Raw genomic sequence first — 23,065 nt, forward strand, 5'->3', positions numbered from 1 at the left:
AGGTCATCTGCTGATTTGTTTGGCTCCATAAATAGCTGCCTTAGCATCAGCAGCTGCTTCTCAGCTTGTAGTTTAAAGTCACGTTGTTTGACTTAAATTAGTACATATGTACTATACATGAGATGATGGTTCCTGTGAGATGATTAGAGCTCTGCAAGGGAAGGGAAGAACATTGTAGCATTCCTACTTAGATTTTTGGGTCATCATATGTTTAGAAAATTCCTTTGCAAGGGGGAAAAAGTTGATTTTTAAAAAACATTTGGAGGATATACATCAAATTGATTACCAAAAGGTCCCACATACGTATCTATGCAACTTACAGGTGGAAGCAAAACTGATTGACAAATTGGATAGCTTGATGTCAGAAGGAAAAGGTGATGAAACATACCGAGAACTCTTCAACAGTATGTGAGTAATAAATGCATTTCAAGAGTCAGCTTGGAGAATTGTTTCATTATGGGGCAAAACTCTACAGATGCAGCAGCTACAGTGTTGAAGGGAATGCTTTGTCTTCCTGGAATCTCCTTAATCAGGGCTAATTACCTAAATGAGTGAACAAGTTGTGTCCTTGTGTCTCTAATTACTAAGATTGTGGGGTTTTCTGTTCAATTTGAGAGCTAATGCTTTTCTTATTTATCTGATTTTTAAAACGAGGAAAGCTAGAAGTACTTTCTAAAAACCCCCTTAGAAAAAGAATAAGCATTTTTAGAAAGAATATTTTTAAAAGTAGTAGTCATGGTAGTATTTTAAAAAGCAAAGTATACAAGCTTTCACTATATTTTTTAATGATATTTTACAGAGATTTAACATTCACCACATTGGTTTTTATTGTCATATTGGTTTTGCTAAGTTTTAAAGGAATTAAAGATGAATTCATGATTAACAGTAAATCAGCATGCCACAGTGAAATAAATGTAATAATATAACTGTTGTAATGTTATAATATCCTGAAACTGAGTAAAACAACCCCTCACCCCACCCCCGGTAAATATGTGGCAGACAAATTAGTTAGTAAATTTAAAGAAATGGATGATTTAATCATAGACAGACAATTGATTTGAATGTTTAGTCATTCCTATTTCTAATGATTCAGGATTGTTAGCAATTCAAAAGAATTGCCGAAACCGAAACACTTGAAAAAAGGGTGTGTGAATTAAAGACATAATACACACATCCATTTAAGTTAAGCACTTTTAAGAACCATCTATTTTAAATGAACATATTAATCTGCATTATATTGAGTCAGATCTTTGGTCCAACTAGGTGAGCAGGGGCGTAGCTAGGGGAGAGGGGGCCCGTGTTCATGCCTCTCTCTGGCGGCCCCCCAGAGTGAGGGAGATAATGAAGAAAATAGGGAGAGATGGACCTGGAGGGCCCTCAGGAGCTGGGGGCCCGTGTTCTTTGAACCCTTATGTTCAATTATAGCTACGCCCCTGTAGGTGAGTATTTTCTACAGGGATTGCATGCAAAGCATATGCTCTATCGCTGAGCTGTGGCCTATCCCCTAATAAGGCCCACACTTACATTTCTTCCATTGAAATCAATGTGACCCAAAAGTGCTTCATTTTGAATGGATTGTGCTCACAATTCTTTGTTCCCCAAATACTGCTTTAATAATTTAAATTTTCCATAGCTAAGATCTTAATACTTCTAAAATAATGGCATTCGGGCATCTATTGCATTTATTCTCAACACATAATAGTAGAACATGAAAATAAAGTAGGAGTACTTTCAGAAGTTTTTCCAAATACTAATATAATGAATATTTATATACTGCTTTTCAACAAAAGTTCCCAAAGTGGTTCCCAAAAGTTCTCAGAAATGAAACAGCTAATATAATGCATGTGATGCAGCAGCTCTATTATGAAGCTGTAAATTTTGTCATGGATTCATCCTCTCTAATAAAACGCTTGGTGTCCGTCCGTGGACGGACACCAAGCGTGTGTTCATGCCTCCCTTGGTGGTTCTGGACATGCGCAGAGTGCATGCCCAGAACAGGCCGTGGCAGAAACGAAGGCAGGGAACAGGCGGCCATGTTGGGTGGCCAGAAGCGGCCGCCCCGAAGAAGCCAGTGAAGCCTGGCCGAGGTGGCGGCGGAGCCGCTGCCGAGGCCTGGGGGCGCCAACATGGACGGGCGCCTGGGAGACCTTGGGCCACTTGCCACAGCCAATAACCGCCCTCCCAGCTGCCTGACTTCCCCTTCCCCGCATCCCCCCCAAGGATTAAGGGCCTCCGCGGCCGCTGCCACAGCCGATAACTGCCCTCCCGCCCTCCCAGCTGCCCGACTTCCCCTTCCCCGCACCCCCCCAAAGGAATAAGGGCCTCCGCGGCCGCCGCCGCAGCCAAAAATCGCCCTCCCGCCCTCCCAGCTGCCCAAGCCCTCCTTACCCGAGTCAGCCCGCAACAGCCGGGCGAAGTGAAAGCATGTTTTCCAAAGGTGAAGAGAGGAGCTCGCGAACAGAGCTCCTCTCTGTGCTAAGCCTCTTCCCGAACTGGTGCTTGCGTCCTTCGCTGCCCAAGCACCAGTTCGGGAAGAGGCTTAGCACAGAGAGGAGCTCTGTTCGCGAGCTCTTCTCTTCACCTTTGGAAAACATGCTTTCACGGCGCCCGGCTGTTGCGGGCTGACTCGGGTGAGGAGGGCTTGGGCAGCTGGGAGGGCGGTTTTGGGCTGCGGCGGCGGCCGCAGAGGCCCTTAATCCTTTGGGGGGGGTGCGGGGAAGGGGAAGTCGGGCAGCTGGGAGGGCGGGAGGGCGAATTTGGGCCCCTTCCCTTCCTAGCGCCCGTTATTCAACGGGCTAAAATTTACTTGTTTTATATAAAGTTACTATTTTTCAAGACTTCTGCTGTATTTTTTTTAATATGGTAGAATCTAAAGTTGTTATTTGATTTAGTCAATTAGATAAAGAAGGATAGAAGTATTGGCAGTGGGTACCATTCACGTATCCTCATGTGCAGGGCAGGAAGCTGGAGCAGCTCTGCTTACTGGGCTTTTCTCGAATGCTGGAGTAGCTATTACAGAAGCTATTATGTGTCATTCTCTCTGGTGGATACGACAAGCTGCCAATCAGTTTTTTGTATCTTAACAAAATTCATGGATGTTTAAATCTCAAGATTGCTTTTGAGTTGGGAAAGATGAAAATGATGCACATGAAAGTACCTTTCCCCTTTGATTCAGCGTTAGCAGCAGAGGCGCTCTAACTCCCGGACCTGTTGCCTCCAAGGTCCGGGGAGCCTCCTGCAGCCACCCCGGGCCCGCCCTGCCACTGCCCTGCAATGCCGAACCTCTGTGTTGTTGGTTTTTAATTTCAGCTGCCGTACAGGTGAGGGGTGGCTGTTGTGTGTGTGTGTGTGTGTGTGTGTGTGTGTGAGCCGAGCAGTCCTTCCCCCACCCCGGCACCAGTGGCTGGAGAGAATGCTGGTCCTGTCCGTTTGGCCCAGCAACTCTTCCTAACTGTGAGGCACGCCTGCATAGTTGAGAGAGATTGTCGCAAGCCCATGATGTCACAGGCTTGAGACTATAACTCTCAACTGTGCAGACGCACCCCACAGTTAGCAAGAGCTGCTGGGCTGAAAGGATAGGCCCAGTGCTCACTCTGGCCACTGCCACCGGCGGGGAGGACTAGGGATGTGCGGACTGGTCTGGTGGTCCGGGGGTTCGGGGTCTAACCGAACCACCCCCCCGGTTCCGTCGGACCAGAATCGGACTGCCGGGTCCGGTCTGGCCGGTCCGCAGGTTTTTTTAAAAAAATTAAGTAGATGATAAGTACCTTTTTCCCCTTCGGGGGGACTTTCTGAAGCTGCAGGGGGGGTGTTTCCGCGCAGGTTCGCTTTCCCCCTTCTGGCCTTCCTTATCAACGCTGCGGCCCACTGCAGCCAGGTAACTGGAGCATTTTCGGCCCTTTCGGGCCTCTGTAAGAGCGCACGGCCACCATTTTGGTGGCCACCGCTCATGCACCAATGCTCTCTGCGAGGCCAAGCAGGGCAGGCTACTACCCTGCTAACTAAGCAGAGAGACACCTTTTAAAGTGGCAATGATCTTATATTTAGTAGGAAAAGAGCACCTGACCCTATCCAACTCAAGCACAGCATCCCTGCATTGGCTGTTGCTGGTATATGCCCTATTCAGGGACGGATTAAGCGTTTTGCCACCCATAGGCAAAAATACTTTAAAAAAAAAAAAAAAAGCTGCTGTGCAGTGGCTCCAATAGCTGGAGAGGGGAGAAAGTCCCCCCCATTTAATTGTAAAAAAGAGCTGCCATCACGAAAGTAGCTGTAGGGAGGGTGGAGGAAAGTTCCCACCCCCTTTACTTAAACAAAAAAGCCACTGCCGCAGCAGTAGCTGCGGGGGGGGGGGGGCAACCATGCGAGGGGAAAGTTTCCCCTTTTGCTCCCTAAAAGATTACCGCAGTGGTAGTGGCTGGTTGCAGACAGTGGGCAGGACAAGGAAGGAAGAGTGCCTCATCTCTTTTTTTAGCTTTAAAAGCCCACCGCTGTGTGGGCAGCAGCGAGCTCAGCTCTGTCTTCCTCCCCACCTCCCAAGCGAGCAGTCTTCACCCAGGTTCTGCTACCTACAGCCCATTTCCGGCAAATTTGGTGCAACAAAAGGAGGAGGTGCAACAAAAGGAGAGGTGCAATGAAATTTGAGGAGCCGCTCTTTAGATCTTGCCACTGGAGGCATGTGCCTCCTTTGCCTCTGCATTAATCTACACCTGGCCTCATGTTTCTTTTAAAATTGTGATTGTGAACTCCCCTTGGGCACAGGGGACCATCTTATTTATGTATTATTTATTTTTCTATGAAAACCACTTTGTGAACTTTGGTTGAAGAGTGGTATACAAATATTCGCAGTAGTATAAACTACATGTCAAGAAAGAAGGCTCAGCAGGAACCACACCCCCATTTTTGGTGTATTAGTTCTGCTCTGGTGTCATTAATTGCAGTTTTGCTTATGGAAGCTGTGCATTGGGGCTGATGGTTGATGAACTTCATGGTGTAGTGTAGTGTGTGTGTGAGAGCAAGCAAGAGAGAGAGAGTGTGCACTGTCAGATTAAGTATAATTACTACACTCAGATGAACACATTTAGCTTCTATAGAGTGTATAGTACTCTTATAGATTGGGAACACATTATTTTGTAAAGCATGTTCTTAGAAGGCCTGAAGTGTGTATTTGTACTGTGTGGTAAGACTGATTAATTCCAAGTATATCTGGAAAGACTTAGGCATGAGAGAGTATAAAACTGAGATCAAGGCTATAATGTTAACAACAAAGGGGCATTGTGCAAGAGGGAAACGGTTAATATAATATTGTGTTAGTCTTGTCATGATACTTGAAATTACTTTCTGCATATTTGGTTAAAGAACTCTTTTCATGGTCTCTTTCTGGCAGCAGGTACTTAAAATGTGGGTTAAGCTGAAGTAATACTATGCTTATGTGCATTGTGGTTAAAGATTAATGAGGTAGTGCATCATAGCTTTCATGTAATTTTGTCGTCTGAGGCCAGTAGACAAAGCCATAGATTCTAGGGATCATCCTGTAATGTAAGGAGGCATAGGTGGGCATTAGTGTGAGAGAGACCTATTTCATGTTCAGCTAAACTTGTTCTGATCTCTTTTATCATGGAATAGATCATTAAAAAATGTTTTATTACTTCACATCCCCAAGGCAATTCGGTTCGTAAGCATTAAAGCTATTTATTGATTCAGAAACACACTCATATTTCATCTTCAGTTTTTTAGAAAAACATTCGAGGACGATTCTGCATAAATTCCATCACAGTGAGATATCTTGTGAAATTACAGCTATTACCCTTTTGGCAGACTTTGCCTAAGTAGACCTGAAAAGTGACTAAATATGGCTGACTCAGAACAAACTAGGTGCCCTCTAGGCAGTTAATCAACATGACAGCATGCATGGCTTCTTGTTTTCATTGCTCAATTATCAAGTGTGCTTCACCTTACCAACCTCTAAATTGTAACACAGACACTTAAAGTTGTTTATCCTAATCCTGAAATGTGGAAAATAGATGGGTATTCTATCATCAAGATGTGTGAATTTGCAAACTTGCCAGTTGTTATGATTGCACAGTGTTGTGATAATAAGGACACAACTTTGATGATCAAGGTTAAGCATAGATATCCCAGCTCATAAGCAAACTATCCCAGCTCATAAGCTTTAATATTGGCATAAAATAATTTTGAACACCCATTCCAACATGCTTACTTGTAGGATGAAATATATGTCTCTCAGCAGCTATTAGCCTTGATAGTTAAATGGATTTTCCATAAGCAGAGGCTGAATACTAGTTGCTGAAGACAAACAAGGGAAAGCATTGCTGTCTTGCTTGGGTAGCCACTACTGGAAACAGTTCTGGCTTAGATGATCCTTGGCATAATCCAGAAAGAAAATTATTATTATGTTCCTGCATCCCATATAAACCTGGATAACAGCTCCAGTTAGTCTGACACACTCAAATTAATCACAACATTACCTCAGTCAAAGGAGTAAAGCAAATATTAAGGGAAAATTCATTTTGTTTCTTTGATAAGCAGGAATGTGAGCAGCTATCATTAAGCTTTGCTTAATGAGAGCTTGCATGAATGTTTTAAGGGCAGTTCTCACACTAAATGTCATATACGATAGAGCTGCCTGAATACAAAATACTTAGGTGCTATTTCAGATTGTGAAGGATGTATACACACACACACACACACACACACACACACACACACACTGCTGCTTTCCCTTTTAAAATACACAGAAGTGGAACACTCATCCTTTCCACATCTGTATGTTTCAAAGGGGCAAGTAGCAATTTATTGATGAACAATTCATATCTGACATGGTGCATATGTGTTTTGTATAAGGATTTTTGAAGCTGAATACAGAGTATGGCATGAGAAACCACTCTTCATTTGTTCAAGCAGCATTTTGTTTTTTTGCATAACACTCTGTAGCTATACTCAACTAAGCAAGAAGAAGTGCTGAAGGCAGACAATCTAGATTCAGGGTGTGTGTGTGTGTGTGTGTGTGTTTAAAGCTTCTGATGGGGGTTGGAAAGGAAATGGACCTCTGGAAAAAAGATCAAAGGGAGACAAAATAAAACATTACAGTGAAGCATGCTGAAGAGTTTCTACCTCATGATATGCAGGAGAGATTGTTAGCTTAGCCCAAATACCATTTGCTCCTCTTACTTTCTGTCTAGATATTGCCTGAGGAAGTTGAGGCTTGTGGTTGAGAGGCTCTTTTGTTATGAATGTTTGCCTTGTGCATTATCTTTGAAAGGTCGGTGATGCAAAGAGGTTGTATGAGTTCCTGAACACCCGCACACATATGTGCTTGGGATCAAATACAAATGGAAAGTAAGCCCTATGTTTAAACTCGCTAATCCGTATCCATCCTGAAAGATTATTGCAGCCCTTATTTTGAGATGCTCTCCTACCTTGAGGCAAGTCTTTGATATTTGGCAGAGAAGAAGCCTTCAGGCTAGAGAGCCTTTTCCTTCTGTGCCATTTGCTAATCCCTTCACATTTCTACATGAACTCAGTACTTCTCTTGCTTTCCCTGAATAAATTGAAATAATTGAAGCCTAACCTTTCATTACCCATATGTCCTGCAGGGCTGTTCCCCACTTATGCAGCAGATATGTTTCCACTGGTAAACTCCATAATGTCTGAAGGGGGAACATATGCCTGTAATCATGCAGAGATATATGCCAGAGAGCTGTCATTGGTGGCAGATTCTGGTACATGGATATCACCAGAAGCTATAGGGTTGACTGGGCACATTTACCTGCTGTGTAAAATGTGGAGTAGCCCTCAGTATAGAACTAGAACTAGTGAATTGTAATCAGAGAGGGTGTTAGACTAGACTTACTGGAATTGCATGGTCAGTTCTCCAGGTTAGCTTTGTATGGTGATTAAAGTCAGCAGATAGCATAAGATCTGGGTTAGGAAAGAGCTATGTGCACAGCTTTTGGATGTGAGGTAGCTTTCGAGGACGTGCTTGAAAGGTCTGCATGTGGTGGCTTCCTCCCAACCCATGGTGAAACAGCCATGCACTTGTGTTGCATTGCTTCATTCAGGATTCAGTTTTAACATATGTCTGGAAGTGCCGGTAAACTAGTATCCTTCCAAATATGCTGAAAACCAAATTCTACACAAGGCACGTGGTGTGTACAGCTAACTTGTTATAAACTGGTGACCTCCCCTTTGTAGGTTATTCCCACAGCCACCGCGCATGCAGGTGGTTGTGAGAACAACTCTTTGATGTGATTGGTTCTACTTTCCATATGCTTCCTGTGTTGCCATTTGCAGTTTTGACCTGAGCCAATAAGAAAGGTACTTCCATGCTATTACTTTGTTCTGTAACCTTGGCAGTGTCTTAACCATTGTGCCCTTGCTACCATATCAATTTTCCCCTTGCTGTGCTTTTCTATTTAGTCTCTGAGTCCTTTGGCTGCTTCAATCATCTTCCCTTTCAGAGAGAAGCTATTGGATATTTGACCTTGACAATTTGTGCAAATATCCTGGTTTTGTACTAGAGTGTCAGTTGGACTGAACTGTGGATTCCTGAAACTGCACTTCTCTGGCCAGGCCCATACCTGATTTCCTGCTTCATCTGAACTTCACAGTGGATTTACACCCCCTTTCTCCAGTGTAGTTTCCCAACAAACATCCCAGTAACACAGAAACATTTCAAAGCTGCTCCCATGAAGCTTCTGCCAACGTATAGTTGTGAGGGACTCTTGAGCCTGCTTATAGAAACTCTTAATAATCCTACCATTTCAGCCTTGTGATATGTGAAGCCATAATAAAGAAGCATTTGGCTTTCAGCATGTGCAGAGTGCCCTTTCTTTTTCACTATGTAACATCCAGCCTCACATGTATTTGGGATTGGGGTGGGCAGGGCTTCCAGGGCAAAGGGTGTGACTTCAGGCAAACTTGAACCTTGACACTCTCATTTTAGAGATTTAGGGAATGCTTGTCATTGTCAAGAGATGATACTGTCAGTAGATCTGTTTCTATACATGTGCATTTCCACTGAGCTTGGTAGATGTCATTCTTATTGACTTGGAGAATTGGACTAATACTTGCCACCAAAAACCTATTTAATTATTCAACAGTAAATTGGATGAGATTGAAATGCATAAATAAACTAAGCGAGAGGGAAGTGTTTTTTTAAAAAAAATTCTCCTCAGGAAAAGGCTTTTCCTGTGGCAGTTACAATGCAGTAAATTGTGTGGGTGCAGAACTACTGTCGACTAAAGTACGGAAAAAATCCTACATTGAGAAGATTTGAAATCTCATCGAAAGGGAACAGTGAGATGGGAAATGCTCTCTTCTAGGTAACAAAATCTTTAGTTTCTTTTCTTGATGCTGAAATGCAAGGCTAATGAATAGCACAATGGAGTGAGAATGTAATAAAATCCTGAATCTCTGTTTGTAAAGGCTGTGAAATGTCTAGATATATTTTGAAAATAGGATGTTATCTCTGTGTGTTGTGACTTGGAGTTGGCTAACCTAAAAAAAAATCAATTTGCCTTGTCAATGCTTCCTGGAGTAGAATTCCACTCTTTGGTCCTTATCCCAGGTAAGACAATATTTGCAATTGTGCTTTGTATGGGAAAAAAATTAAATCTGTGAATGAGCAGATATTGCAAAGGCATTTTTTGGTACCTTTGAATATAAATTGGTTGTTATGGAAACCGATAAAAATAAATGCTGATATTTTGCCCTGGGTTCATTCCTTCCAGCCTGCTCAAGAAAATTGAACGTGAAACATGGAGAGAAAGTGGCATTTCGCTAATCGCCACTGTAACCCGTCTAATGGAGAGGCTGCTGGACTACAGGTGAGTAATTGTTGCATTCTTTACAGCAAGGAATATTCCATTGTCTGAAAGGCTAATATAAATATTACCCTGCAGGGAATTTTAGTTAGCAAGAATATGAAAACAAATAAACCAGACGTCATGTTTTCAGGAGTTCAGATACGATGGAAATCAAAAACAAATTTCTTAACACCATATTGTGACCTTTAGGAAATGACTGCACTTGCATAGCCAAATTAGGGACTGATGTACATGTTCAGAAAAATGGTATGGTATGGCTTCCCCATGCAGGCTTCAGTGTGAAAGCTGTGTCTCTGAATGCTCCACACATTATTAACCCACCCCACCCCACCCCACCAAGACCTCCTTGCCTATAGAAAATCTGCATGCCAGGAGGATAAGGATTTTATGCTAGCCTTCTCTCTGACTTGCTAGTTTTCTATGTGCAGGGAGTTTTTTCTCTTTGACTTGATGCTTTTCTGTGCGCAGGAAGAGTTTTTTTGTTTGCTTTTTAAAAAGAAGGCACATTTAAATATGTGAACTTCTCACTTAAATTTTGAAGTGGTACAGTCCCAGAAATGTTGTAGCATTTAGATCAGCTCTAGGTATGGCTCTTAGATTAATAAAAATCTGTGCTTCATGTTTATATAAAATGCACACTGAAATGCCCTAAACCTGTGCACTAGGTCTGATTGCATTTGTTATACTATATCAAAAGTGATGTTAGTGTCAGCTTGTCCTTTGCATGGCTTTTTTTGCCTCATGCTGTACAAGGGGTACTGCAATCCTCCCTCACTTTTTGTAGCTATAGGAGCTGCTACAACAGACACAGCTGAGGAAAGAGGATTGTCGTAGGCTCTGTACTTTTGGCATAGCAAAAGACCATCTGTAGCCTGGAACTATATAACTAAATAAATGAAGCAGACAAAAGATGTAGTGGACAGGTAACGCTAGGCTCAATTAAACACACACACACACACACACACACACACACACAGAGAGATGGGCAATTGTGAACCACAGAGGCTATGAATCCAAAAGGTATGACTAGCCTGAAGGCATTTGCATATGTCGACTATGCCTGCGATGATGTAAATTCTCCATGTAGTCTGTTAGCTTGATAGAGGTTCCAGTTGGATAAATTGTGGTTATGGGACAAAGTTTTTGATTCAGCATCTTCACAGACTGCACTTGGCCATGGAGATGATCCCCAGCTTTGCATTTGGGACTGCATGTAGTATAGATCCCATCTTCCATCTTAGTACAGTAATAAAATGCTCTATATGTACATACCACTACTGTACTACTGGGACAAGCACAGAGGCATTAAGACTGCAATCCTGTGCACAGTTACTTGGGAGTATGTGTCGTGGAACTCAATGGGATGTGCTCCCAAACAAACATGCTTAGGATTGAGCTGCAGGTGTTTTAGTCAAACATACCGTCATCTTTGCCAGAAAACGAACCCAAATATCTTGAATTCCAGTGTCCTTAATAATTTCAGGCTCATAAACAGTCTCCCTCCATTTGAAGGATGGAAATCCTTTCTAACTTTTATATATTTATACATGTATTAGTTGTTTGCTAAAAATATTCAAGGTGACTTACAAAACAATATAATATTTGTTGTGTATGCTGCTCCTTGTTGTGTATGCCGCAGAGAAGTTACTTAAAATTAGTTTATTAAAGCCAGCGTGGTGTAGTGCTGGACTAGGATTGGGGAGACCCCGATCAGCCAAATACTTGCTGGGTGACTCTGGGCCAGTCACTTCTCTCTCAGCCTAACCTACTTCACAGGGTTGTCCCCCACTTCACAGGGTTGTCCCCCACAGGGTTGTCCCCTTCACAGGGTTGTCCCCCACAGGGTTGTTGTCAGGAAAAACTACACCGCTCTGGGCTCCTTGGAGAAAGAGCGGGATAGAAAATGTAATAAATAAAATAAAAATAAATTATATGGCCAGGATCCCAAGAGCTACCTGTAATACCTTCAAGTGCTTGGACAAGCTTAATAAGCTTTCTTTTTTTTGTTTAAACTACCACTTTAAAAAATGGGCCCCAGTACCATATCATTTAGAAGTCCCTTCCATTTCAAAAGTGGTTTAATGTAGAGCTGCTGTTCAAGAAACATAAGCCCCAAAGCCAAGACCCATACTTGGGGGGCGGGGCTAAGGTGTAGGGATGTGCACTGAACCGTTAAGTGCTCCATTCTAGGAGTGTCAAACTGGTTCCATGGACTGGTGTTCGAGGCAGTTCAGAGGGCAGGGGGAGGATTCTTTAAGGGGCAGGGGAGGCACTGCCTACCTGCCAGCCCCCACCCCACAGCTTTCCCCATGCCAGTGCTCTTGTAAAAAGCAGGCACGTGGGATTCCAGCATTTCTCCCTGCACCCCTCCCCCCCAGTCAGCATCACAATGAAAGTGGGGGACAAGTGCCACTTCCATTGTAACACTGACCAGGGTGCAGGGAGGAATGCTGCAATTCCACGCGTCCTCTTTTTATGCCAGTGGGGGGGAAGTCGTGGGGCAGGGGCTGGCAGGTAGGCAGCCCCTCACCTGCCCCTTAAAGAACACCCGCCACACACTGCCAGGAATGCACATAACTGGTTCCATGTACATTGCTTCTAGGGTGGACCTCTCCTCCCCTAAATTTTTCTCTGTCCCCAATATATTCTTAACAAATAATTTTTTAAAAAAATAACTGAATGTTGATTGAACATAGGACTGATGGGGGCCACATAAGCTGCCTCCCCCCACTTTTTTGGCACCCCTCAAAATTTTTAGGCTGGCTATGGACCAGCAAAAGACTTGTACATGCACAAAACTAATTGTGCTTTCCTTTGGATTCTGGCCTGTGTCTCTGTGTGATACAATCAGCAATAGATCAATCAGCAACGATTGATCAATCAGTCAATCAGCAATGGAGTAGTGTGTATATGCAGTTCTAGAATCCTTAATTGTCAAGTCAAATTTAAAAAGTCTTTAGTGTAAGGCAAGTTCAACAGATTAAATGTCAATAAAGATTTTAAAACTCTGCTCATTTACTTTGTGGCCAAATATGGTTGAAAATTCAGTATTGTTTTAAGGTTAATTTACCCTAGTTGGTTGTAATTTGGTCATCTGCCCCACACTGCATCAGGATTATGGTTAGAGCATCAACTGCTATATATTCTTTAATCAGTAACATATTTGAGTCCGTCAGTACATAATTTTTGTTGGATATTTGATTAACACGTATAGTATGTATACATATTATTTAGCTTGGGTTATTATTTCTTCTTCTTCAGGGACTGCATGAAAATGGGAGAAGTGGATGGCAAAAAAATTGGCTGTACTGTCAGCCTTTTGGTATGTATCTGTTTCATTTAGGAGATCTTGCTATTTCACATTTAGATTTAGATGATAAGCATTTTTTTAATAGCTTATTTCCCGATTTGGTTTGAAAGCACAGTTTCTACTGCAGACTTTATGTATGCCAATGAATTTGGATTGTATTCTAGAAGTATGAAATTCTCATGTTACATTTGAATATATATATATTAACAAACTTGCAAAAATACCATCACCCAGTCAGTGGGAGTGGGTGGGTTTATATTATATAAGCTGGCAAGTGAGAAAAAAAGTAAATGTGTTGGAGGGAAAATAGCTTCTGAACACGTGTTGTTTTGTGTTATGCCCACCAACAGAGTTTGAGTCCCTGAGATGGGGGAAGGGAGGAGAGAATCTGCTTCCTTTGGCAGCCATGCTCCTTCTCCCTAGCACTGCCACACATGGCCTTGCCCAGTTGCCACCTCTCCCATGTCACTTGTTCTGCTCACTTAGAACTGTGGCACACCGAGGCAAAGAAAGTAACCTTTCTGTAGCTTTCCTGTAAACATTTAATATTGGGCTATGATGATGAGCTTCTTAAAATAAAAAATTCAAGGAGAAAGTTAAGAAATGCCTAAAATTGGCTGCTCTTTAAGATGTACCCCCGGCTAATTTGGGTGATTTGACTTGGCCAAATGCATACAGGCACACAGCAATTATTGTCCTCTATTGTTAGCAGCAGAGGCCTTCAGTATCTCTTATATTAGAAAACTGAACAAAACTCACCTTTTTCAAGAGCCGCAGGCACCAATCCAGGGAACTGAGGGCTCAGAAGGAGAGATGCTGCTGTGCTTGTGCAGCTTTCCTTGACTACCTAAGATGCAGTCGTTTGTGAGTTCTGATATAATTACAAGTTTGGACAAGAGAGATTGCCTTGACTTGAGTCCATTATCTGATTCCCACCACCACCACCTGCCCATACAGATGATCTGCAGTGTCAAAGCTCAGTCCTTGTTAGTTTCAGCTTTCAGTACTCATGCCACTGTGATTTTAGTGAATAGTTAGCTATAGACCATGAGTTCATCTTGCTGGCAATTAGTTTAAAGTACAAGTGAAATTAAAAAGGCATCTTAAAGGATGTTCTGCCAACAAGCGAGCAATCTTTTGTCTGTCTTTAACCACATACCTTCCAGAAATACAAAATGATGGAGAATGGCATATATATTTTCCCTTGAGGTAAAAAATATGTTTAAATCACCTTTATAGCTGAGGAGGTAGTCTTGCTGAGAAATGTTAGCACTGGGGAACTCCATTTTTGGGGTCTCTCTCATTTGTCTTTCAGCGCTTGAGTATTGTTAACAAATATAGGTAGGGTAAACAGTATATTCCAGGTCATTATTACTTGCCACATTTGTATTCCTCTGTTGTTCAGAGCTTCTCAGTCCAGGATTTATAAGGTTGTTGTTGTTGTTATTATTTTTAAAAGGCAAATTGTCTTGCCAAACAAGCCAGTGTGATGGTTAACAAATATAAAAATACTTCCTGTACTAAACATGATCAAAACCATAGAAAAACACATTTTATCTTTACTAGCCTTATTGAAGGTATTTAGGCTGTCCAGAGTCATTCAGTATGCTTTATGATGGAGCAGGAATTTTAAGTGGCTTCCTCAAATTCAAACGATTACTTTCCGAATCAACAGCATATCCCTGAAAATGTTTAAATCTCTCATCAAAATCCCAGTGTCCAGAAAACACATTTAATCTACAAGGAAAGTATCAGCATTTCCATTCCAAATGGCCCAGAAGGTGGAGCTCATGGAATGTGCATGAAAAATCCATATTTAGGTCTTTATTTGTAGAGCCAAACAGGCATTTAAGCATTTTCTTAACAGCAAGTGCTTGTCAGGGTAGGAAAAGTGAAGTCTTGGTGACATTTTAATTGCAGGGGTGGGATTGGGTTCTATTGGCTCAGACTGCTCTGTTCCTTTCATCTCTCTGTATTGAAACCATCAATATGGACTGTACTTTAACATTCACAATGCTTATGAAAAACTGTACCTGCTTCCTTAAATGTCTCAGATTAGGTTCCCCAGATGTGCACAATGGTGTGGCTTTATAATTCAGCAAATTTCTTTGCATACAGTCACTGAATCACAAGACTAAGAGCCACGCTCCCCTTCCCCAAGAGGCAGTTTTGACTTTTAGTTGACCTCTGCAGGTCTTGCAGCTTGGTGTAATTGTAGCTTCTTCTTACCAATTATTTTGAGTTTGATTTCTTTGTAATGCGATTTATGGCTCTTCTACATTCTGTACAGAAGGGGAATTTCTGTGAATATCACCAGCTGGAGTGATAAGTTGTTGATCTTTCATAGCATACAGCTTTGGGAGGGAGGAAGCTTATCTTTAGAATGACTGCAGAGACAAATGGCAATCTCTGTTGCTGGAGGAGGAAATCTCATGTGTGTTATCTTTCCCCACATGCTCCAGAGGCAGGGCTTGATTTAATTAGGTTGATGCTTTATAAGCCCCAGGAAAGGTAACCCCACCCCTCCCAGTTCTTCCAGTCCTGTGGTTGCTCCAGAGCTAGCCATTTGTGCACCAGCCAAGCCTTCTCTGAATTTCTTATCTACTTTACTATTTCTCTTTCTTAGCTTTGGCATTTTTCCTCCTAGCTTACCAGCCAGAGCATCTCTTTCCATTATCTTCTCCTTATAAAAAAATTTCCTCCTCCTTTCCTCCTTTTGTTCACTTCTTTCTCTCTCAATGGAGCAGTCCTCTTGACTAAGGCACATTTTAGTGCCCAAAGAAAAGAACAGGAATCTGCTCTTTCCCTCGTCGGTAAGTAGTGCAGTCACTCATTCTCAAGGAGCAGGCCCATCCATAACCTCATGGTCCTTGCTGGTGCTGCAGGAAACAGGAGGTAGAGGAGGAGGAATGGAAGGCCCCGACCCATTGGAAGGCCCTTCAAGACCGAAGAAGAGGAGGTGAAACATTCCCCTGACACCGAGAGAGCCTGATTTGCTGGTGGTTCCCTTCACCTCCCCCACGGAGCAACCAGACACCTCAGAGGAGCTGTACAACCAGTGTCCCTGCCCGTGTAGTCTCGTAAATGCCCACATAGGCTCCAGGCTCCTGCAACACGCATGGCCGACCATCCCCTGCAGAGCCTGCCAATATACCGAAGGGGTCGGCTGAACCACCAGAGGGGCGGGGTGGGAGCGCTCCAGCTGGACCTCTCGCTACCCCAAGGAGAAATCCTGCCCCTACCACCTGCAGCAGGAGGTGATGCAGTACCAGGGCCTTCACAGCCAGCACATCCTGCCATTCTGAAGCCATTCCCACCTGACAACCCACCAGGAAAGCTGCTGCCTACATCGCCAGTGAGACCAGGGCCGCCTTGGCTTCCCCTTCCTTCTCTCACAGCCAATGCTTCCTCCAGCCCCTAACCCGGCTTTATCTGTTGAAATGCTGGCTAGCTGACAGCATGGTTCCAAAACATGCTTGATAAGTTGATGCAGCAGCACAAACTCACGAAGTCTGACAAAAAGGGGATTAGAAACAGAGACTCAGCATCTTCAGAATGTTTGCCTAAGAAGTCAAAGAAAAGACATAGGCATAAGAAGTCCAGGAGACCTAAAAAAATCTACAAAACAGCACATGATCAGAGCTTCGCTTTCTATTCTTCAAATGTTTCAGATTATGACTTGCCTGACCACGCCCCCAGGGGACCTGACCTAATGCCATCCAACCCTGGATCCACTGATAATGTTGAAAGCCCAGTGGAAGTGCCTGACAGGCCTGATTTAGATTTCAAAGAAAGCGGGTGAATAGTCTGATGACCAGAATTTACAGTTTTCACCTAGTTCCAAAAGAATGTTTATTCCTGAGGACTTCTCAGACCTTTTTCATAAGGCATTAAACACTTTAGGACTGCAACAGCACTCACAGGAGACCAAACTACTCCCTCTGGGGAAACTTTGGTTTTTCCAACTCCATAACCTAAGCAATTGCTTTCCTCTTTCCCAGATTCATTTACAAAGACTGTTAGCCAAGAATGGCAAGTGCCAGCAGCACACAGAAAACCCATCTACTTGGTCAATAAGCTGTATGGCCTCATGCAAACAGCATCTGAGATGTTCCCAATACCACTCACAGATGCCCCAGTAGTGGCCTTGCTATCTGGAGCCATTCTACCCTGTAATTGCAGTAGCTCGCTCAGGTACCAGAATGAGAAAAAGATAGAAACCAACTTAAAGGAGGGCCATTAGGCCTCCTCTCTGGCTATCCGGGCATCCTCAGCAGCATCCATTATGCCAAGGGCTTCACTGCTTTGGGTAGATGAACTGTTAAAGTCCCCTCCTGCAAACTTAGCCAGACAACACCAAATACTGTTAAAAATTCAAAAAGTGCAGGCATTTATAGCAGACACCATGCTGGATTCAATTAGATTTACATCCCACTCAGCAGCTTCAATGGTGGTTCATTATGACTTAAGCTCTGGCAGGTGGATCCTGCCTCACACAACAACCTGGCAGCTGTGCCATACACGCCTAACTCTTTGGTGATGAGGACTGCAAGGAGGTGCTCGTGGAGACTAAAGACGAAAAGAAGGCACTGCCTTCAGCTCCACGTAGGGAAGATAGAAGGCCTCCTCACATGCCATTCCAATCCTTTCATCCCCTCTGCATCTCTTTCAGACCTTATGACAGGCATAATTGCCCACAACATCCCTATTGGAACAAGCAACACCCTAGCAACAGACAGCCAAACCAATCCTGTCTGGCTTTTAGGACCCAACCTAAACCCAGACTGTCTTCCTGACTTACCCAGAAAAGGCATAGGAGGTCGCCTATCCCAATTTTTTCACACCTGGGAGTTAAGCACATCTGACAAGTGGGGTCAGAGTACAATAGAGCATGATTACAAAATAGAAGTAAGTGAAGTCCCCAACAACCACTTCCTTTCTAGGTCAAGCTTGCCTACCAAGAAAGCAAACCTCCTCAGCACTTTTCAACACCTCGCTGCCATTTTATTTATTTAACATTTTTCTATACGACCCAAAACCTGTGTCTCTGGGTGGTTTACAATTAAAATAAATAACATTAAAATCATTAAAAACCCAACATTAAAAGTATTAAAACTATAAATCTAATTAAAAGCTCGGGTGAATAAATATGTATTCACTGACTTTTTAAAACTTGACAGAGATGGGGAAGATCTTATTTCCAGAAGGAGTGCATTCCATAGCCCAGGGACAGCAACGGAGAAGGCCTGGCCCCGAGTCGCCGTCTGATGAGCTGGTGGCAACTGCAGACAAATCTCTCCAGACGATCTTAACGGTTGATGGGGCTCATGGTGAAGACGACGTGCTCTTAAATACCCAGGGCCTATGCTGTTTAGGGCTTTATAGGTAATAACCATCATCTTGTATTTTGCCCTGAAACTTTTCTGCAGCCAGTGTAGCTTTTTCAACACAGGAGGAATATGGTATTTCCTAGATGACTCAGAGACCAACCTGGCTGCCACATTCTGTGCCAACTGCAGTTTCCGGATTATGTGGAAAGGCAGCTCCACATAGAGTGCTTTGCAGTAGTCCAGCCTGAAGGTTACCAGCATATGAACCACTGTTCTGAGGTCATTCATCTCAAGAAATGGATGTGGCGTATCAGAATAGATACGAAAAAGAAAGCACCTCTGATGGAAAGCACCTCTGGCCACCACCTCAACCTGGGACACCAGGGAGAAGTTCAAATCCAGAAGCACCTCTAGACTGTGTACCTGTTCCTTCTGGGGGAGCGTGACACTATCCAGAACTGGCAGATCAAAATCGTCTCCCAAGTTCCGACCTCACACAATAAGTACCTCAGTCTTAACTGGATTCAGCCTCAGTTTCTTATCCCTCATCCAGTCTATCACCGTCTCCAGGCCAGCATTTAGGGTGGTTATGCCTTTTCCTGATGATGTTGACATGGAGAAATAGATTTGGGTGTCATCAGCATATTGATAACATCATGCACCAAATCTCCTGATGATCTCTCCCAGCGGTTTCATGTAGATGTTAAACAACATCAGAGACAATATGGAGCCCTGAAGGACACCATAGGAAGTTTAGATTTGGAAGAACAACGGTCTCCAAGAGACGACATCTGGAATCTGCCCATGAGGTAGGAGCTAAACCACTGCAAAACAGTGCCTCCCACCCCCAATCCCCTTAGACATTACAGAAGGATTCTATGGTCAATAGCATCAAAGGCCGCCGAGAGATCCAAAAGGACCAACAGAGTCACATTTCCTCTGTCAATTCCCAATTGGAGATCATCCATCAGACTGACCAAGGCAGTCTCCATCCCATAGCCCACCCGAAAGGCAGTTTGAAATGGGTCTAGATAAACAGTTTCCTCCAAGACTGCCTGGAGCTGAGAGGCCACCACCTTCTCAATCACCTTGCCCAGCCATGGAAGGTTGGAGATAGGCCTGAAGTTGCTTAACTGATGGATCCAAGGCAGGCTTCTTCAGAAGCGGTCTAAAGATTGCCTCAAGGAGACAAGGAGGCATCCTGCCCTCCCTCAGAGAAGCATTTATAATCTCTACCAGGTCCTCTACAGCAGCCTCTCTGCCTGATAGTATAAACCATGCCGAGAATCCCTGTTGTTGTAGACTACAACTCCCATAATTTTCAGCCAAAGGGAGTTGTAATCAACAATATCTGGAATTCCCTGTTAGAGGGAATGCTGATTCCAAGCAACTTCTGACATATTCCCTGGTCATGGTGGGACAGGACACACAAACCCCGGCCAGCATCCTTTGCCCTCCCCCATCTGCATATTCCATTCTAGCAAATGTGGGTTTTCCCCTCCCCACCCCCATTGAAAGCGGGATTCAATCCCTTCCAGGCCCCCAAATCCCCTGGGATTTCGAGTTTGCATGGTGCTTTCAGTGTGGATGTCTATTTGGGGCGGGCGGTGCCATGGCTGGCAGAAGCAGTGCTGGAAGAAGAAAGTGCAATGCCCTTTCCCTGCCAAGGGCAGGTGGAGTGCTCTGAAAATGCACGAATGTGCTTGGCACGCCTTTTCAAGATCGTAGCCAGTTCCAGCGGCCCTGCTGACACAGTTATGCTTTGCCCACAGTCTGGCTATGGATCTGGCTGGGACTGGGCTGGGAGGCTGAGCGGCAGGGTGGGACTCCCCTCTCTTGCAACTGCAGTTTTGCTGGCTATGGTTTGTTGAACACCTGCATTGTTACGAATTGTAACCCCGGACACAAGGAAGTGCAGTTATCCTTTATGTCTGAACCTGGCCATACTGTGAAGTGTGCTTCCAATCTAAGTGACAGTTACTCTCACTGTTTCTGAGCCTCTTAAAAACCTGCCACGGCAGCTTGTGAAGACAAGGAGGCTCTGTGGCTACCAAGGAGTGAGTCATCACACTTCTACTACTACTCCTATTATCCCCAGTGGAAGTAGCAGCGGAAATGTGACTATGTATTCTTTAGTAGCTACAGAGCCTCTGCGCCTTCCCAAGCCTTAGATGGCAGAGTTTAAAGGGACTCAGTAGCAGCAAGCATGCCTGTCACTTAGATTGGCAGCTTGCTGTGCAGTATATGAGCTTATATTCCAATTTCCCCACTCATTCATATTTCCTGAAAAATTAATGGCTTTTTTTGTTTGCATAATTTACAGTTGTAGTATCAGCAGAGGGTTTGCTCAGACATATGTCAGGCATATTGTATTGTGTTAATCTATATGAAAAAACTTTTTTAAGGACCACAGAGTTGGATTTTACAAGTATAGGCCTAAGGAACCATTAGGTGCAATGCATGGACATGTAATGTGCCTGAAGGTAGACAAGCATGCTCAATTGTTGTTGGCTTGGGCAGATGTGAAACTGCTTTCTTCTCAACAAAGCTTTTATATACACATAAAGTAATCCAGACCAGTACTTTGGAATCAGGATGATAATTTTGCATTCCAGTTTAAATGTAACTTTCATATAATTTTTCAAATTATCTATATTCAGCATTGTTGTATTTCCTGATTGTACTGTTTTCTGAACACTCCTTCTCGGGAGTACTGGTGTCTAATATTTATGAGGATCTGTCAATACAAAAACATGTATTTATTTTAACTTTTGTATGCTGCTGCCATGGCTCCATGGAACTTTCAGGGCAGCTACCTGTATATTGCAAACCAACAATAAAACAAGGTTAAAAAAAAACTTTTTAACAAGTTGTTCTCGTAAGAACTAATTTGCCTATTTTCCTTTCACTATCCCTACAACTGGACTAAATTTGGTCCAAATCAGGCAGTTCACAATTTAGCCCATGTGCCTCAAACGTTCATGTGTCCACTATCTTGAACTGGGATGGATGACATCATCGCAAACTATGCATTGGTGTCTCTATGTGTCCCTATAACTGTACCAAATTTGGTCCAAATCAGTTCCCACTTGCACCTCAAACGTTCACACGTCGTATCAATTTAAAATTCTCAATAAACGCTAAATTTAATGTCCCATACAAAATACTGTATCACTAAACAGTAACAGCTCATCATTCCATGAAAATATGGACATTTATTCCAAATAAAACATCACTGTACCTTTGAGACAAGCCTCTTATTGAATAGTGGCATCTGCTTTGACAATGAGTTTTGACTAAAGGTCATATTTATCTTTATTGGTTGTTTTATTTACAATACTAATATCAACTTGTAATGCTGCAAATTGGCAGTCATTTGGCATTGTATGTAATCAGGAGCAAACATGGCAACGAAATTTCCCCCTCCCTTATATCACAAGCTAGAGTTTTCCTAGTGTACAGGAGTAAATAACAAATGTGAACAAATTCATAAAAAGAGATTACCTATGCAGATACCTCAAAACATTTTTTCTTTGCAAAAGACAAAGAGAAAAAATAACTTATGATACCCATAAAATTCTTAATTCTTAATTGTTACATTGAAACATAGAATGAAACATATCCTTCCTTAAAAAAAATCAATTGTTTTTATTTTTAGCCTACTTTCCAGTAGGCTTGTGAGATCACTTGACATTCCGTGTATGTGTGTGGCCCTATCAACTTTGCAATGCCTGGACCAATATGAACAAAATTGGTATAGCTGTAGGGACGCATAGGGACATCTCAATGGTGTAGTTTGTGATGATGTCATCCACCCCAATTCAAGATGGTGGATATGTAAACGTTTGAGGCACAAGAGGGCTAACTTGTGCACCGCCTAAACCATTTGAACCAAATTTGGTACAGTTGCAGTGAGTGACACACAGAGACAACTCAGTGGTATGGTTTGTGATTATGTCATCCACCCCAATTCAAGATGATGGATGTGTGAATGTTTGAGGTGCCAGTGGAAACCAATTTGGACCAATTTGGTTCAGTTGTAGGGACACACAGGGACACCAAATGCATAGTTTGTGATGAGGTCATCCACCCAAATTCAGGATGGTGGACACATGAACTTTTGAGGCATGTGGGCTAAATTGTGAACTGCCTAACTGATTTGGACCAAATGTAGTCCAGTTGTAGGGATAGTGAAAGGAATGTAGGCAGATTAGTTTTTATGAGAACAACTTGTTAAAAATTTTAAATGTAAAAGTGAAATTTTATAAAACACAAAATACTGGTAATCACCTTTGGAGCCCTGAAGGACTTTTCATCTGGGTTACCTGAAAGAGCACCCTTTTCTGCAAGATCCCTGCTGCTCATTAAGATAATCAGGATAGGTCCGTCCTCAGGTGTCATGAGTTCATCGAGTGGCAACCTGGGATCAGGCTTTCTCAGTTGTCTCCCCTAAGTTGTGGAACACGCTCCACCTGGAAATATAAGCTTTGCCATCTTTAGAAGCATTTGAGAGCTCCAAAGTCTCATTTTTTAGTCTGGCTTTTAGTGGTATTTAACTGCTGTTTTTAAAGTTTTTA

At 43.1% G+C, this 23,065-nt stretch overlaps 1 protein-coding gene across 8 annotated transcripts in view; it reads left to right on the plus strand.

The window, feature by feature from the left end:
• Nucleotides 1-23,065, plus strand: part of DOCK4 (dedicator of cytokinesis 4) — a 391,842-nt gene that overhangs the window by 323,618 nt on the left and 45,159 nt on the right. For 6 of the 8 annotated variants that reach the window (XM_053253855.1, XM_053253858.1, XM_053253861.1 and 3 more), the window contains 4 exons: nucleotides 323-408; nucleotides 9,563-9,589; nucleotides 9,753-9,848; nucleotides 13,110-13,170. In XM_053253855.1, the coding sequence (XP_053109830.1) occupies nucleotides 323-408; nucleotides 9,563-9,589; nucleotides 9,753-9,848; nucleotides 13,110-13,170 (270 nt within the window). The remainder of the gene's footprint in view (nucleotides 1-322; nucleotides 409-9,562; nucleotides 9,590-9,752; nucleotides 9,849-13,109; nucleotides 13,171-23,065) is intronic. The other 2 variants (XM_053253856.1, XM_053253859.1) reach the window with 1 other exon arrangement.

This window comes from Hemicordylus capensis, chromosome 5 (assembly GCF_027244095.1).
Source record: "Hemicordylus capensis ecotype Gifberg chromosome 5, rHemCap1.1.pri, whole genome shotgun sequence".
Lineage (NCBI taxonomy): Eukaryota > Metazoa > Chordata > Lepidosauria > Squamata > Cordylidae > Hemicordylus > Hemicordylus capensis.